The following is a 16,639-nucleotide window of genomic DNA, read 5'->3' on the forward strand; positions in this document are numbered from 1 at the left end:
GAGTCCCTGGGGTCACCCCAACCCCTCCTGTTTGAGAACTTGGAAATGGTCGAGATCCCCACCCCTTAACCATATGTATTCATGTATGGGACAATATAACCAATCAAATGAAATATAGGGGGAGTCCCTGGGGTCACCCCACCCCCTCTTGTTTGAGAACTTGTAAACGGTCGAGATACCCACACCTAAACCATATTTATTCCTGTTCATCATTTCAAAAAGATTTGAATGACATACAGGGTCAATCTCCTTGGTGTCACATATGCATATCACTTTACTAGACCAAACCAATATGAACTGGACTTTGCCCATTGTCAGGAGACCATGGGAATGACGAATTATGGGGCTTTGTTTGGGAGACTTCGTAACGGCATCTTGTAACAATTATTTCTTGTTTATTATAAAAAAATTTTGATCCAAAAAATGAGTCTAGATTATTGAATTTACTTTAATTGTTTATTAAATTATTTCTGGGCCTATAATAATTTTCATTTATGGCTCATTTTAAAGAAAACATATAAATTTTTAAAGCAGTGTAAAGCCCGAGAATGTTTGACCAACTGTTTTATAATCACCTGTCATTTTATTCCAAACTTGGTATGGAGTAACATCATGCACTTGGGGGTGAAAATGGGGGTCATTTACATTGATATATGAGTTGCTTTTGAAAACCTTGATGAAATATTAATCAATTTGCCTTAATAATCAATTCATTTAATGAACATAAATGTACAATATACGAATGTTTAATGTTTGTTCTTTCAAATCTTAAAAAAAAATTGAAGCAACATTGCCACAGTTTTCATAATTACGTTTGCCTTGGTTTTTGGTTAACTGCCTACAGCGCTTACAGTGCTTTGATTCTAGTTTCATGACAATAACTTGTGTGTAAGTGTATGGATCTTTCTGAAATTGTACTACAAGGTTCCATAACACAAAGGGAAAGCTGGAATTGAGTTTGGGGGTAATTGCCCAAAACGTTTAGGAATAAGGGGCCAAAAAAGGGGCCAAAAATAAGCATTTTTCTAGTTTCCAGACAATAACTTGTGTTCAAGTGTATGGATCTCTCTGAAATTGTACTACAAAGTACCATACCACAAAGCCAAAGGGAAGGCTGTGATTGATTTTGGGGGTAATTGCCTCAAAATTTTAGGAATTAGGGGCCGAAAAGGGGCAAAAAACTTGCATTTTTCTAGTTTCAGAACAATAACTTGTGTGTAAGTGTATTGATCTTTATAAAATTGTACTACAAGGTTCCATATTACAAAGGGAAAGCTGGGTTTGAGTTTGGGGGTAATTGCCCTAAACGTTTAGGAATTTGGGGCCAAAAAGGGGCCTTAAAACAAGCATTTTTTTCTAGTTTCCAGACAATAACTTGTGTTCAAGTGTATGGATCTCTCTGAAATTGTACTGCAAGGTACCATACCACAAAGGGAACGCTGGGATTGAGTTTGGGAGTGATGAATCATAAGGGGGTTCAAAAAAATTTGGGGGAGGGATTTTTTTTCCTTTTTTCCTTTTTTTTTCTTATGCTGTGTCAAATATTTAATCACAATCCAAATTCAGTGCTGTATCAAGCTTGAATGTTGTGTCCATACTTGCCCCAACTGTTCAGGGTTCGACCTCTGCGGTCGTATCAAGCTGCACCCAGCGGAGCATTTTATTTTACTTTAGGGGACCCATAACCTATAGACAGATTTAAAAAGACCCAATTACTATTAAACTGTATGATATATATAAGGGTACCCTAAAGTAAAGTAGTGCTATAATGCCTCCTTTTTACTTTAGGGGACCAACAACCTATTATAGACAGATTTAAAAAGAAAACAAATACTATAAAACTGTATAAGATATATATGGGTCCCCTAAAGTAAAGAAGTGCTATATTGCCTTCTTTTACTTTAAGGGACCCACAACCTATAGACATATTTAAAGAAAAAATACTACAAACTGTATTATATACATACTAGTCCCTTAAAACCTATTTATACAGCAATTATACTAGAAAAAAACTTATTTTTCATGAGTCCCCTCATTTTTTTTTTACAATTTGTAAAGTCCCCTAAAGTAAAAGAAGGCCAATATTGTAAACCATACTCCTCTGAGTCTACACGGCTTAGTCACTTATTCTATTAAATAGAAAAAACAAAGGATATACTCTTTTTTCGCTTCATGTTCCAATTAAACATGGGGTGCAAGGGTGTGACGTCACTGCTAAACTATTTTATTTTTAATTCTGATATGACGTACTTCTTTCGCTTTGTAAACAACACCGTGATAAAATGAGATCTATACTTAAACTCAGACTCAGCGCAGACTAAGAGATGTATATAGTAATGGCTGTTACAATATACCTCCCACGTAAATCCACATGTATCGTAAGGGAACGACAATTTAACTTCAAAAAAGGAGGGGTGGGGGGTATGGTTTTTTCCTAAAAGAATATTCTGATCCCCAATTTGATGAAAAAAAAATATTGTGGTCAAGCAGATGACAAAAAAAAATATTCTGAATCCAGCTTTTCCCCATACCTTATAGTGTTAAATTTTGAAAAATGTTCGCGCTTTTCGCAAAAAAACTTTTCTGACTCAGACAAAAAACGATTACCCCCCCCCCCTTTTTGAAGTAAAATGGTTGCTCCCTAACCTATGTGCAAACGCTATGCCGACTTTGTTGTGTAAAAAACTTGCAATTAATTTGAAAAACAAAACTACAGAACCTTTATTCTTATTCTGATGCATAACAAAAAGAATTAATGCATTAGAGCTCGGAAAAAATGTACAAAATCAAAATTAAATAAAATTCCGCGAACTTCCATTAATGTATTTGGCGCATTAACGTCATTTCAAAACATATAATAATAATAATAATAATAATAATAATAATAAAAATAATAATAATAATAATAATAATAATAATAATAATAATAATAATAATAATATAATAAATACTTTATTTTAAGAGGGTAAAATCAGTTAGTACAATACTAATCTCCCCTGATGCTCTCTGAATAACTCAAAATATAATAATATTATACGTATACATACATACAGCTTTTTATGCAAAACAAATGGTGAAAAACATACAGATTTGTTTCATGAACATATTTTCTTAATGATGTACAAGACAAATATATGGATTTTTAGAATATAGATAAATTTCTGTGATAATCATTGGTTGGTTTTACATGTTGTTTATGAATCTGATAATTAACTTTTTTTGTTCTAGAAACAAGAAATTATGATACCTTTGTTTGATCTGTTCTATCTTTTTTTATTTCTACAGGAATACTGTTCCAAAGAACAGTACAGGAATATTGAAATGTCTTTTTCATAAAATTTGTTCTCGGACGTGGTATTAAAAGACAATTATTGTCCGATGAACGCAAAGAATATCTTGCATTGACATTTTGGTTATTGTTAAATAATTGACAAAGATAGCAGGTGCAATACTATTTACACACTTATACATTAATACTCCTTTGTGATATATGATTCCTTTTTGAAAAGTTAACCACCTTAATTGTTTTAATAAAGTTTTTGACGTTGTATCATATGCTATGTTAACCCTTACTATGCCGCAGAGCCTATATTTAGGCTTTATGCACTCCTTTCAAATGCCAACGGGCTTTATTTAGGCTTGGCAACGGTTGCCAATTTCGTCTGTTCTGTAACAATGCACGTCACGTCACAGATGGAAAGAGACAATGCATTGAGGCTCGACACGGGATTTAATGCAGGAAGATTTCGGTTTATTGCAGGCCCCGGGTCAAACTTGCCTTTGCTGCCGTCATTTGACTTTGACGTAATGCTAAAATATGACGTCATAACTGTAGACAGCATCGTAAAATAATGGACGTCTCAAGAAAAAATGTAAAAGAAGCAAGCAGGACAACTATACAGTCTTTTAAAACACATATGATTATTCAACTTGACAAGTAAAGTAGGGGAGGTTTTAAGTTAAAAGAAAAAAAGTTAGAATTTGTTCACGCTTTAAATGAAGACTCATGTTGTTTTCAAAACTATGATGAAAATGAAGTCACGGAGATTTTTTTCAAGCTGCAGGTTTTGCAATTGTTTTTAAAACTATCGGAATAATACAATAAAACATATAATTATCTTCATTCAAATGAAAAGTCTTACAAATGAATTTCATTCCTCACTTAAAATGCATATTTCATTAAAGATGTAGATCGATTGTTTTCTAGTATTTTACAAATCAGAGCTGGTAGAAGAAATCCGATCTACCTTAAATCTTATATTTTCAAAATGAACACCCTCCAAACACATTAATACCCGTATTTATCATTCAAAGAATTTTTTTAATGGCTCTTTAAATATTTGGCGAGTTATTTATTGACGGGAGGAGAGAAATCCTGAAAGTCCTGTTTAATCATGGTGATACATGCATGTATTATCTATGTTCAATAGAACTATTATTCCATGGTTTAACTAAATGTGGTACATATCGTGTATTCGAAATAATTTATTTTACTTTCTGCCGGGTCAATATAACTTGCAAAAAGTTCATACTATGAATCCGATGACCAACTGTTGAAACTCTATCGAACTTTTAAGAGATCGTAGATTTGCATGAAATAATCGTTCATTCTGAGTGTACACATGATATAAAAATTAGAAGATGTGGTATGATTGCTAATGAGACAACTCTCCACCAGAAACCAAATGGCGTAGAAGTAAGCAACTATAAATCACCGCATGGCATTCAACTATGAGCAAAACCCATACAGCAAAGCAAGCTAAAAAGGCCCTGAAATGACAAATGCAAACAATTCAAACGAGAAATTTGCGGCCTGATTTATGTACAAAACAAAAAACGAAAACAAATATTATAAACATCAACAAACGCCATGCAATCACTCAATTACAGGCTCTTGACTGATTGTGACAGACACATATAGAATGAATATAAAACATGTTAGTGATGCCCCTCCCCCAACATAGGACAGTGGTGTAACGGCACACAATAAGAACAAATTATAAAAAAACACATTGTTTGAACAGTATCTATTATTGGAAAATTATAACAATCTAGTTATACAATTTTACATAAAAATCAAATACGGGATTCGGAAACAAGTTTGGAAAAACTTTTATAAATCCGACTCCCGTATTACTTGAAAAGAGCTCAACTCGTCAGATCGGAACAAAAACAACCTACAAAAACACAAAGTACAGATCTAACAGTATTCGCACACTGAAATCTAGTTCAAAACCAATTACAACACAATAGAAACTGTTCATGTCATTTCCGGAATCCCCAATATACTTATAAAAAAAAATGTTTTTTATGATATCACATGCATGTTCAAAATCAACTTCTACAAATGTTCAGTATATACATGTAAATAAAACTTATTCATTTAAAAATAGTTTGGATTTCAATAAGACATACTCGATCAATGTAGGCCTAAATGTTCGATTTTCAATATTCAGTTTTAACTGATATACTTTTATTAGGTTAAATTTAAAACAATTCCAAAAATGTATCGCTTAAAATTACTACGGAACCCCTCAAATACGTAGGACTTGCATTTCTTCTGCTGCACTTCGGATCAAAACGTTAAAAAACCCGAGATAGTTGTTGCATGCATACCTCCATCTGTGCCCCTCTCCGTGACGTTCTCTCATTGTGGACGTCATAAGCGGTACAGTTGTTTTTTGAATACCCAAACCTGCCTTGGCAAAGTATTGAATTGGTGTGGCAGTGAAAGGGTTAAGAATGATTCTGGCTGCCCTTTTTTATAATTATAACATTTTTTCCATATTTGAATTACTTGTTTCTGTCCATCTTGGATTTTCAAATACCAGAAAACAATCGGTCTAGATCTTTAATAAAAAGTGAAAATTTTGAGAGTAGTAGGTAATTCATGTGTAAGAATTTTCATTTGAATATAGAAAATGACATATTTTAAATTATCATATTTATGGTTGTATTTTACAAAAAAACAGAATACTTTTGTTTGATTCTATTTTTTCCAACTTTGCCATATAAGGGGAGGCAACTCAAATGTAAGGGCAGATAATTCAGATAAAGTTACTTTTACAATAGAATGTGTTAGGAATTTACCTATTTTATTATGTAGCAAGAAAACGGGTCCCGTGACCACATTTTTTCTTTTTCTTATCTGAAAGCATACTATTAGAGCTATCTTCTCTTATATTATCTCAAAATTCTATGGTGTAGTTTTCGTTTTATGGCAGAAAATTGGGTTTTCCATGCATAATCTATACAAAATCTGTCAATTTTGCACAACCTGTAGCGTGAAATAAGCCCCGTGACCCATTCTTTTTATTATTTTTTTTTAAAAAGCATGATATAAACTACATTTTGGCAAATTATTAAAAAATTCTATGGATTATAATTTAGACACCCCATCTACCTTAACCTATAGTATAAGTTTTATAAAAATCTGGCAAGAATGTACCTGTGAGAGCGTTAACAAGCTCAAACGGACGGACGCCCGGTATTTCCATTTACCCCGCAACGCGTTACGCGAGGGACAAAAAAACTTTTTCACATCAGGACAATAAAAGATTTTGAGAAGGCAGATATTTTCAGGGTAGGTAGGATTAGGGCAAACAAACATATTCTTTTTTATGGCCCCAACTCTTAAGGTTCATCATAACAAATGGACAAATATGGCCGTATTTTCACCTCAAAAACTACTCTGTGTACAGACTTACCTGAGCAGTTTGGAAAGTTTTAAGGCCTGGCATCCACTAGATATATAAAAGTTAAATGTATTTTGTATATCAGAAAGGTAAAATCTGTTTTGGATTTTAATGGGCATTTTTTTTCATTCCTGCAGAAGGTGTAAAAATAAACTAAGTTGGGATACAACTTTGAGATGCTCCCTCTCAGGTAACAACTGGTTTGTATTGTATTGATTGTACTTGATTGGCATGGACAATAGATATCTACACATCTATAGGTGAGTTAAAGGTAGTAACTGAGTGGACAGTATCAAATGCAATTCAGGTGTTTGTTTATTTTTACACCTTCTGCAGGAAGGAAAAAAAATGCCCATCAAAATCCAAAAACGATTTTATCTTTCTGAAACACAAAATGCATTTAACTTTTATATATCTAGTGGATGCCAGACCTTAAAACTTTCCAAACTGCACAGGTAAGTCTGTACACAGAGTAGTTTTTGATGTGAAAATACGGCCATATTTGTCCATTTGTTATGATGAACCTTAAGGGCATACGATACAGTAGCAGGGCCAGATAATAATGTTTTCAAAACTTTTCGTGTTATTTTCGCGACGTTGTTAACACTTTCACTCCTGATTTATTATTTTTCGCGGAATTTTTAAGCCGAAATAAATTATCACGAGACGATTGCCTGACCGGAATTAATTTGACAGGTGCCGCGCAAAAATGACTATCGTATGTCTGATCGCTCATATCTCTGGAACGGATGGGAATTTAGTCTCAAAAATTAACATTCGTAGTCTTTATAATGACCTATTGAATCTTGAAACACCGTCGTTCTATAGGTAATGTTATATTTGTACACCGAAATGGTGTTATCTATCTCTCAACGTAAGTTTTGTCAGTGAAAATTGTCCATTCGATTTCGTTTGCGTTTGGGCAATAATTTCTCTATTTTAACCCATGGATGTTTACTAGAATGAGCCTACGTACCGTCTGAAAAGATTCGTCACAAAGTAAATTTTGTTCGAGTTGTTTTTTCAAAAATGTGATTGAAAATCGTCCGACGGTCACGAAGGTGAATGACCGCCATTTTGTACACAACAAGGCTGATTGAAGGGAGACAACACCATCTGTTATTTTGAATTCCCATTTGCAACGCTGGAGTTGTCTTTCTTTTACCCTTATATAAGCATACTAACATTCAGCTTGAGTCATAAAAAATAATTTTCTAACATTTTAGACTCCTTAAAAAGTGTTTAATATCAACATTAAACAAAGACTTACACAATTTTCAGTCTGGTTTTCAATTACATCTGAGACCTTGTCTGCCTGAGTAAACAGCTACTGTCCTTCACAAAAGTTCATTTATAAAACAATGTCAATGTATTTAATGTTTTTTTCCATCCATTTTCTAAAAAAGTTTAACAATAAAACTGTCAACTATTGTCATAAATTCGGAACAAACTTCAAAAAACAGAACAACAAATATACTGCTCTCAATTATAGCAGTTCCTCTCTGTGTGGTATTTTGAGAAACACTCAGGCAGACACAGGTGTTTAACACATTCCAAACATCCAAACTTAGTCTGCTTGATAGGAACCTGGCGATTATTTCGGTTTCTCATGTAACAGAGATGGCACTTAGATTTTTTATCAAAGGAGGCCGGCATGTGACGTTGAACAAGACGGTTCTCAACAGGCATAAGTGATGGTCTTCCTCTACGGGTCTCAGAAATATAACCATTAACCAACCCCTTGGCTACAGAAATGGAAAAGTCCAGGAATGTCAGATTTGTTTGGTGGTTGGGACTCATGAGAAACAGTTTGAAGGCATTAAATTTAGCCATTTCCATGAGCACAAAGAAAACTCTTTTGCTCCACTTGTAGGTTTTATGGTTGTAGCAATAGTACTGAATGTATTGATCAGCATAATCAACACCACCCATGTTACATGTGTAATCAGCTACTGCCTTAGGACATTCAAAATTTTGTCTAGTGAAAGTTCCATCATTATTGACGAGCCTTTTTACTTGTGAAGTTGAATGGTCATGGATTGTTGAAACAGTGTACACATTTTTTTTGTCACGCCAAACGGAAGCAACTAAAAATCCCTTCTGCCTGAATTTCATGTCTCCACGGAGGTTGATACCAGAAGGTTTTTTACACATTATGTCCTTAGGTAACCCTCTACGATTGTATCTTACTGTACCACAGGCATAGGTACCAAAGTTTTCAAACAGATTAGCAAACAACTCAGGACTGGTGAAAAAATTATCTGTATAAAGATGGTACCCTTTACCAACTAAATTTGAATTTTCCAGGCATCTCTTTACAACACTGCTACCAAGGTGTGTCTGGGGGATTGCATTTCGTCCTGGATAAATGTCCACATACTGGATATAACTTTGTTGTGAATCTGCTAAAACCCAAGCTTTCACACCCCATTTGTGTGGTTTCTGTGGCATGTATTGCTTAAATTGTACCCTCCCTTTAAATGGTATCATGGTTTCATCCACAGTGATGTTTCTGTGTGGGGTGTATTCCTGTTGAAAGGTGGTATTAAAATGTGTAAGTAGTGGTTTTATTTTGTATAGCGGGTCATAATTTTCATTGCCAGGCAGATGTTGTTGTGTAGAGTCGGAGAAATGAAGATATCTCATTAACTGAGTAAAGCGATCCCGGCTCATGGTTTTGGAATATATTGGTGATTGCAAAAAGTTGTCTGTGGACCAATACATCCTTGTTGAAGGTTTGCGGTCTACACCCATCTCAAAACATAGGCCAAAAAAGGCATTCATCTCAGGTATAGTTGGTCTCACCCATGGCATCTTGTTTTCATTGGGATGGTTTTCTTTTTGTAATTTTGCATATGTGTCTGTTTGCTCTATCAGCATCTCTAGCAGGACATGATTAAAGAAAAGCTTGAAGAAATCAAGAGGGCTTTTATCTTGAGGCATGATTCTTGTAGGGCCAGTTCTCCCAGTAGGTGTAAAAAGATGTGGCAACCCCCGCTCATAATATGAAAAGGGTACGGGAACTACCTAGAAAAATCATGAAATTCAATAAAGCCAACTGGGGAAACATTAAAAAAGATCTTATTGAAATATTAACAACAATACAAGAAAAATACAAACTCAGTAATGTAGATGAATTGTGGGAAAATTTTAAGATAGACCTCATAAAATCTATAGAAAAAAATGTACCACACAAAATGATCACATACAAACATAGATTACCTTGGGTAACAGACAAACTACGTAAGCTTATAAACAAGAAAAACAAAGCTTATCGAAAAAGGAAGAAAGATCCAGAAAAATACAAAAAGTTGAAACAAACAGTACAAAAAGAACTACGTACAGAATATTGGAAATATATTGAAAAAATGATCTGTGATATACCAATAAACGAACCTGGTCAATATGAAACATCAAAATCAAAACCAAAAAATTTGTTCAGCTACATCAAAAGCACACGATCTGATAACAGTGGTGTTGCACCTCTGAAAAAAGATGGTAAACTCATTACAGACACTGAAGAAAAAGCGAACATTTTAAATCAACAGTTCCAATCAGTATTTACAAACGAAACAGATGATAACATCCCAGACAAAGGCAGAAGCCCCCACCCACAAATGCCAAAGATAACAATCAACGAATCAGGTATTACAAAATTACTGTCGAACCTTAATCCACATAAAGCTTGCGGCCCTGACAATATCAATGGCCGTGTCCTTAAAGAACTAAAGGAACAAATCTCACCAATCCTTACCTTAATATTTAAAAAGTCGCTTGAAACTGGAGAAACACCTAAGGACTGGAAACATGCTAATGTAGCCCCAGCCTTCAAAAAAGGGGAAAAATACAAACCCGTAAATTACAGGCCAATATCTTTAACCTGCATATGTTGTAAGCTCATGGAGCATATCATTACAAGTAGTATCATGTCTCATCTAGAAAAACATCATATATTATACGATCTTCAGCATGGCTTCAGAAAATCAAGGTCGTGTGAAACACAGTTAATAGATTTTATTCAAGAACTAGCACAAACAAATAATAGCAACACACAAACTGACTTAATCATAATGGACTTCGCTAAAGCGTTCGACAAAGTCTCACATCGTCGCCTCCTATACAAGCTCAACTACTATGGTATTGAAAATAACACACTAAATTGGATTCAGGCATTTCTACACGACAGAACACAAACAGTCGTCATCAATGGCATTTCTTCCACCTCAGTACCCGTAACATCTGGTGTACCACAAGGAACAGTATTGGGCCCAATACTGTTCCTCATCTATATAAATGACCTACCTGAATATTTACAACATAGCAAGCTAAGACTCTTTGCAGATGACAGCATAATTTACAGGGAAATAAAAACACAGGATGATTGTCATAAACTGCAACTAGATCTAGACTCAGCAGCACGATGGGAGTCAGATTGGCTCATGGCATTTCACCCTGATAAATGTACCAACCTTACCATCTCACAAAAGAAAAATAACTACCGGCATAATTACATCCTCCACAATCACATTCTCGAATCAGTAACATCTGCAAAATACCTCGGCATCACCTTACAATCCAATCTTAAGTGGAACAAGCACATAGACAGTATAGTATCAAATGGGAACAGATCACTTGGTTTTTTAAAAAGAAATTTAAGAGTTACTAACACAGAAATAAAATCAAGAGCATACCAGGCACTAGTAAGACCCAAACTAGAATATAGTTGTAGTGTCTGGGACCCCCATATGAAAGATCAACAGACAAAATTAGAAAATGTGCAGAGACGAGCTGCTCGTTATGTACACAACAACTACGATTACACGAGCAGTGTCACAAACATGCTAAATCAGTTGAAATGGCCACCACTAGCTGAGAGACGCCTAAAAACCAGACTTATTTTATTTTACAAAGTAATACACTGTCTTGTAGCCATTCCATCGCATATTCTTGAACAAACAGACAGCAGAACAAGACAAAACCATACTCAGACATACAGACACATACAAACTTCCAAGGACACATACAAATGGTCGTACTTCCCGCAAACAATTATTCAGTGGAACTTACTACCACAAACTGTTATTGAAACCGCCACTGTTGACAGCTTTAGAGATCAGCTAACACCAGCTGTTCTCTCTAGCTTCAGATAAACAAATCCAAACCAAAACATGTACATAAATTGCATATTTTTTAATCACAATCTGTATATACAAACACTTAAATTGTTAGTAAATATTTTTATTAATTCATATAAAAAAAAATTTTTTTTTGTCAATCACGCATGCGCAACAACATGTATTCTTCAGTATTGAAGCCTTGTTGACCTAAAAGAAGAAGAAGAAGAGAAGAAATCCTCATGCCAGCCATCAATATTTCCTGCATCACCAGCAGGTCCAGGTATATCATTATCAGATCCTTCTGAACTTTCATTACCATCCGTGTCATCACCTATACCCTGAAATTGCAATTGTTGTTCATATCTTGCTTCAGCTTCGTCGACCTCTGCCCGGGTGAAGCCTTCAAAATCATCGGATTCATCAGACGACATTTTTTTATGGGTGATATTTTACGAAGAGACGAGACTTACTTCCATCACTATTTTTAGTAAAATTATCCCACAAAGATGACTAAAATTTCGCTAAATAAACACATTTATTTAATAAGCATCTAAGAAAATAGTTTTAATCTTTTTATAAATTGAATCAAGCGAAAAAATGAACTTATTCCGGATGGTATAAGTTATGTCGCCGTGATTCCGCCATGTTGTTTTCATATTTTCCATAACAACATCAATTTCCGGCTTTCTATTTTTAGCTTGTTGGTTTTATTACTCTTAAAATAATAACACGGGATGACGACACTAACAAAAAAAATTGAAAATTATCTTGAAAATCACAGGAATTTAATGACATACAACACGATACCAGAAACTTAATTTTTAGTTGATTTTGAGGCGATCAAAAAAGTGATAGAAAATCGAGGAATACGAGCACCTGCCAGACACCATGAGGCTTGATTTCGAATCTAAAACACCATACAAACGATTGAAAATTGATAGACTAACCTAAAATATGTTGTAAAGTTCTAAAGGAAATTATTTTTTGCTGTTTTTTTATGCTTTCTTTGTCAAATTTACGAGAATGTTGTTGGGATTATTCTCGTCCGCCATGTTTGTTGTAGTCGTAAACTTTTTTCAGATACGCTTCGAAATTTGACACTTATTGCCAACATTTTTGGTAGTTTTATTCTTTTATTTCTTAAATTGAAATATGTTTTAAAAATAGTTTTAACCATTCTACGTTCTCAGTTGTAAAAACATGCAAATTGCACTCTTGATTGCGATAGTCTAAAAATAGAAATTTAGGTATCCTTAAGGATAATTTCGGCATCTACACCGATGTGCCAAAAGGATCATTTCGGCATGCGCACGAGGGTGCCAAAAGGATAACTTCGGTATGAAAGGGTTAATCAGAACGTTGTAATTTCGCGATATTTCTAATAAGAACAATAACATATCGCGACGTCGCGTTAGATAGTCACATTTGCGGGAAATGCACTGACGTCATAAATCCGGTTGCGCGAATTTGAGAAGTAGTACCTGTTAAGAAATTCGGCCATATCATGAGAATTGTTATATTTATTAATTAATAATGAATTCAACAGTATTAAAACTTCGTGAAAAAAATCAAATCCACATTCATAATTTTCTATGTGTTTTATTTCATATAGGAAATGAATAAAAGATATATTTTTTTTGTAATGATAATACGTCGATACAATGTAAGACAGAAACCCAACTACACAAAAAGCCCAATAAGTAATTTAGATATCAACGTATACTGTCTTAATCAAAATATAGTATCTACACCATTTGGCAAACTCTAAATTGTATGGAGAATTGTTTCGGATAATTCTAACAGAGACTATCAACAAAATGACAAAATAACATAATAAATAAAGACAACGCCTCATACTGTTCCTGACTTTGAAAAGGTACATTAAAAATTTTACGGCATCTTTAGAATTTAATCAGTGGAATATGTGTAAGAAGAAGAACTGTCAGTTAAAGAGACACAGTTATAAACCCCGTATTATAGACCAAAACAAAAACGCACCCGTTGATGTGCTAAGCATATCTCCTATACATGTACATATTGAGAGTAGAAAAAAATCGAACTATCGGTACACAGGAATTAGGTATCTGACAGACCAGAAAAGTGTTCACACCATGCCACTCATTGATGTTAAGCTGTTGACCAAATACGAAGTCTTTCTGTTAGGTACTGTTTCTCAGATAAAGAACAAAATATTTTTTGGACAACAGGACGGACGGACAAACAATGTGGTTGCACCACTCTTAGATTGGAGGTATAATACAGACAAGTAAGTCAATAGTTATATGTACCGTAATAAAAAAAAAACCTGAAGACAAGCTTAGGTAACTGATAATTTGATGCTCTAATATCGACAAGTGTACTTCCTATGAAATGTTATACTACACCGTAATGGACTATATTGAGAAAATTACGACATGAATTTGCGCGAAACAGCTTTAAATATTCACGTTTCAAACATGTTCAGAGTAGTTTTTAAGCTGACACGAGTTAATGTGGGTATAATGGTTTTGTGTTCATGTATTGTAATGCCTATAGTGTAGGCCCTTAGTTTCTTGTTTGAACTGTTCACATTTTCATGTCGGGGCTTTTTAAAGCTGACTATACGGTGTAGCTTGGTTGACAGTTGTTTCATTGGCAATCATACCAAATGTCCTAATTTTTTAATTGTTTCACATTTTGTCATGTCGGGGTCTTTTGAATAATTAAAACTATGCTCAAGCTGTGGTGTCAACATGAATTGTAGGACTAATGTCGGACAGAGATGCAAATTATTATTTTTTTATTAGATTTATCTTTTTCTGTTTCCGAACATTTCTTTTCTAAAAGTAGTTTTCTAGAATACTTTTTCTATTCAAGTTTCGTAACTATTCATAAAGGATTGGCAACTAGTTTATGCTATTAACGAGTTACCAGCTTTATAAATTTAAATTATAAATATCATTGCTTTAGAAAAAAAAACTATTCCACTGAACTTGACAGCGTAGTCATGGACGGCGGGAAAGATTTCACGACGTTGTTGCGATTAAAACTTCTTTCAACGTAGTTTAGCGCTTTATTGGTAAACGTCCCGTTTGCCATTAAAAATCAAGGTTTTTTGCTTTTATTGAAGAAACAAGCACATGGACCCCCAGTTATTTCTTTTGCATTCAATCAAGTAATGTTTAAAGAACGCTCCGCCAAAATTTTAAGAAAAAATCAACGATCGAATTTTGTCTGCACTTCTGAATTAATAGACGCAAAAATATTGTCAATTTCTTCATTTCACTAATAGTAATATAAATTTAGAAAATAATAATTTGGTCCTTAAACTTGTTACAGCATGTTGATGCCATGGATCAAGGGAACATTTTACAAAAAAACCCGGTTAAGTTATGACTGTTCGTTCAAAAGTATTGTTACTTTTCTTAAAAGTACTTTTTTACTAAACTTTCGAACCAAATTATTTCAAAAATCAAGTCATGAATGTATATTTTTCTTTGCATATTTCAAAAGTACACATTGAAATTGATCTTCTACCAAAATTTCAAGAAAAAATCAATGAGTGATCTCTACTGTATCGTATTCCCTTTACGTTTTTGCAGTTGATTCTTGTTAGTTTATCACTATTTACAGGCTATATCAAATGTTCGAGTTAGTTTATCACTATTTACAGGCTATATCAAATGTTCGAGTTAGTTTATCACTATTTACAGGCTATATCAAATGTTCGAGTTAGTTTATCACTATTTACAGGCTATATCAAATGTTCGAGTTAGTTTATCACTATTTACAGGCTATATCAAATGTTCGAGTTAGTTTATCACTATTTACAGGCTATATCAAATGTTCGAGTTAGTTTATCACTATTTACAGGCTATATCAAATGTCCGAGTTAGTTTATCACTATTTACAGGCTATATCAAATGTCCGAGTTAGTTTATCACTATTTACAGGCTATATCAAATGTTCGAGTTAGTTTATCACTATTTACAGGCTATATCAAATGTTCGAGTCCTAGTAATGTTTCATGTAACGTAATGGTTATGAAAATATAATTTTACATTTTGATTAAGATGCATCAACAATGAATGTAAAAGTGTACTGAAAACACAATTTAAAAAATAAAGAGAGTTGTAAAGATTTAGGTAATATCATTTTTTTTCGAACTTATTTGCATAAAACACCTTATTAGGAAAATACAATAATGTATGGTGTAAACATCAACAAAACTAGTGTTTGCAGAAGACATTTTACTTTCAATGAAGAAAAATAGTGAAAAAACATTATACTCACGTCCTTGTTCGTGTTTTGTTATTGGTGCTGATGTGGGTATTGGTTTATTGCCAGTATCTATCAATTAAATATTATACATTAAAAACAAAAATAAAACGAAATATAACGAAACAAATCGAACATTTTTCAAAAGTTAATATATAAAATAAAACAATATATATTTCTCAAAAGCGCAGAATTAATTGATATGGTCCTTGTTTGACACCATTGAAACTAAAATTGACACAAAACACCACCAGTCAAAGTCAACAATGATCAAGGTTGGCACCATGGGAACGATTATTAAAACATTACAAACATCAAAGTCAGCACTGATCATGGTTAGCACCATGTGAACGGTTATTAAAACATTACAACCATCAAAGTCAGCAATGGCCATGGTTTGCACCATGGGAACGGATATTAAAACATTACACTAATCAGTCGAAGTCAACAATGATCATGGTTAGCACCATGGGAACGATTATTAAAACATTACACTAAACAGTCGAAGTCAACAATGATCATGGTTGGCACCATGGGAACGATTATTAAAACATAATAATCATCACAGTC

The 16,639-nt window shown here is 33.8% G+C and overlaps 1 protein-coding gene across 2 annotated transcripts in view; it reads right to left on the reverse strand.

Moving 5' to 3' along the window:
* The window catches only part of LOC127710861 (lithostathine-1-alpha-like), a 420,068-nt gene that overhangs the window by 34,440 nt on the left and 368,989 nt on the right, over positions 1-16,639 (reverse strand). For both annotated transcript variants that reach the window (XM_052216821.1, XM_052216820.1), the window contains exon 4: positions 16,085-16,141. In XM_052216821.1, the coding sequence (XP_052072781.1) occupies positions 16,085-16,141 (57 nt within the window). The remainder of the gene's footprint in view (positions 1-16,084; positions 16,142-16,639) is intronic.

The sequence above is a fragment of the Mytilus californianus genome, unplaced genomic scaffold (genome assembly GCF_021869535.1).
Source record: "Mytilus californianus isolate M0D057914Y unplaced genomic scaffold, xbMytCali1.0.p SCAF_8, whole genome shotgun sequence".
Taxonomy (NCBI): domain Eukaryota; kingdom Metazoa; phylum Mollusca; class Bivalvia; order Mytilida; family Mytilidae; genus Mytilus; species Mytilus californianus.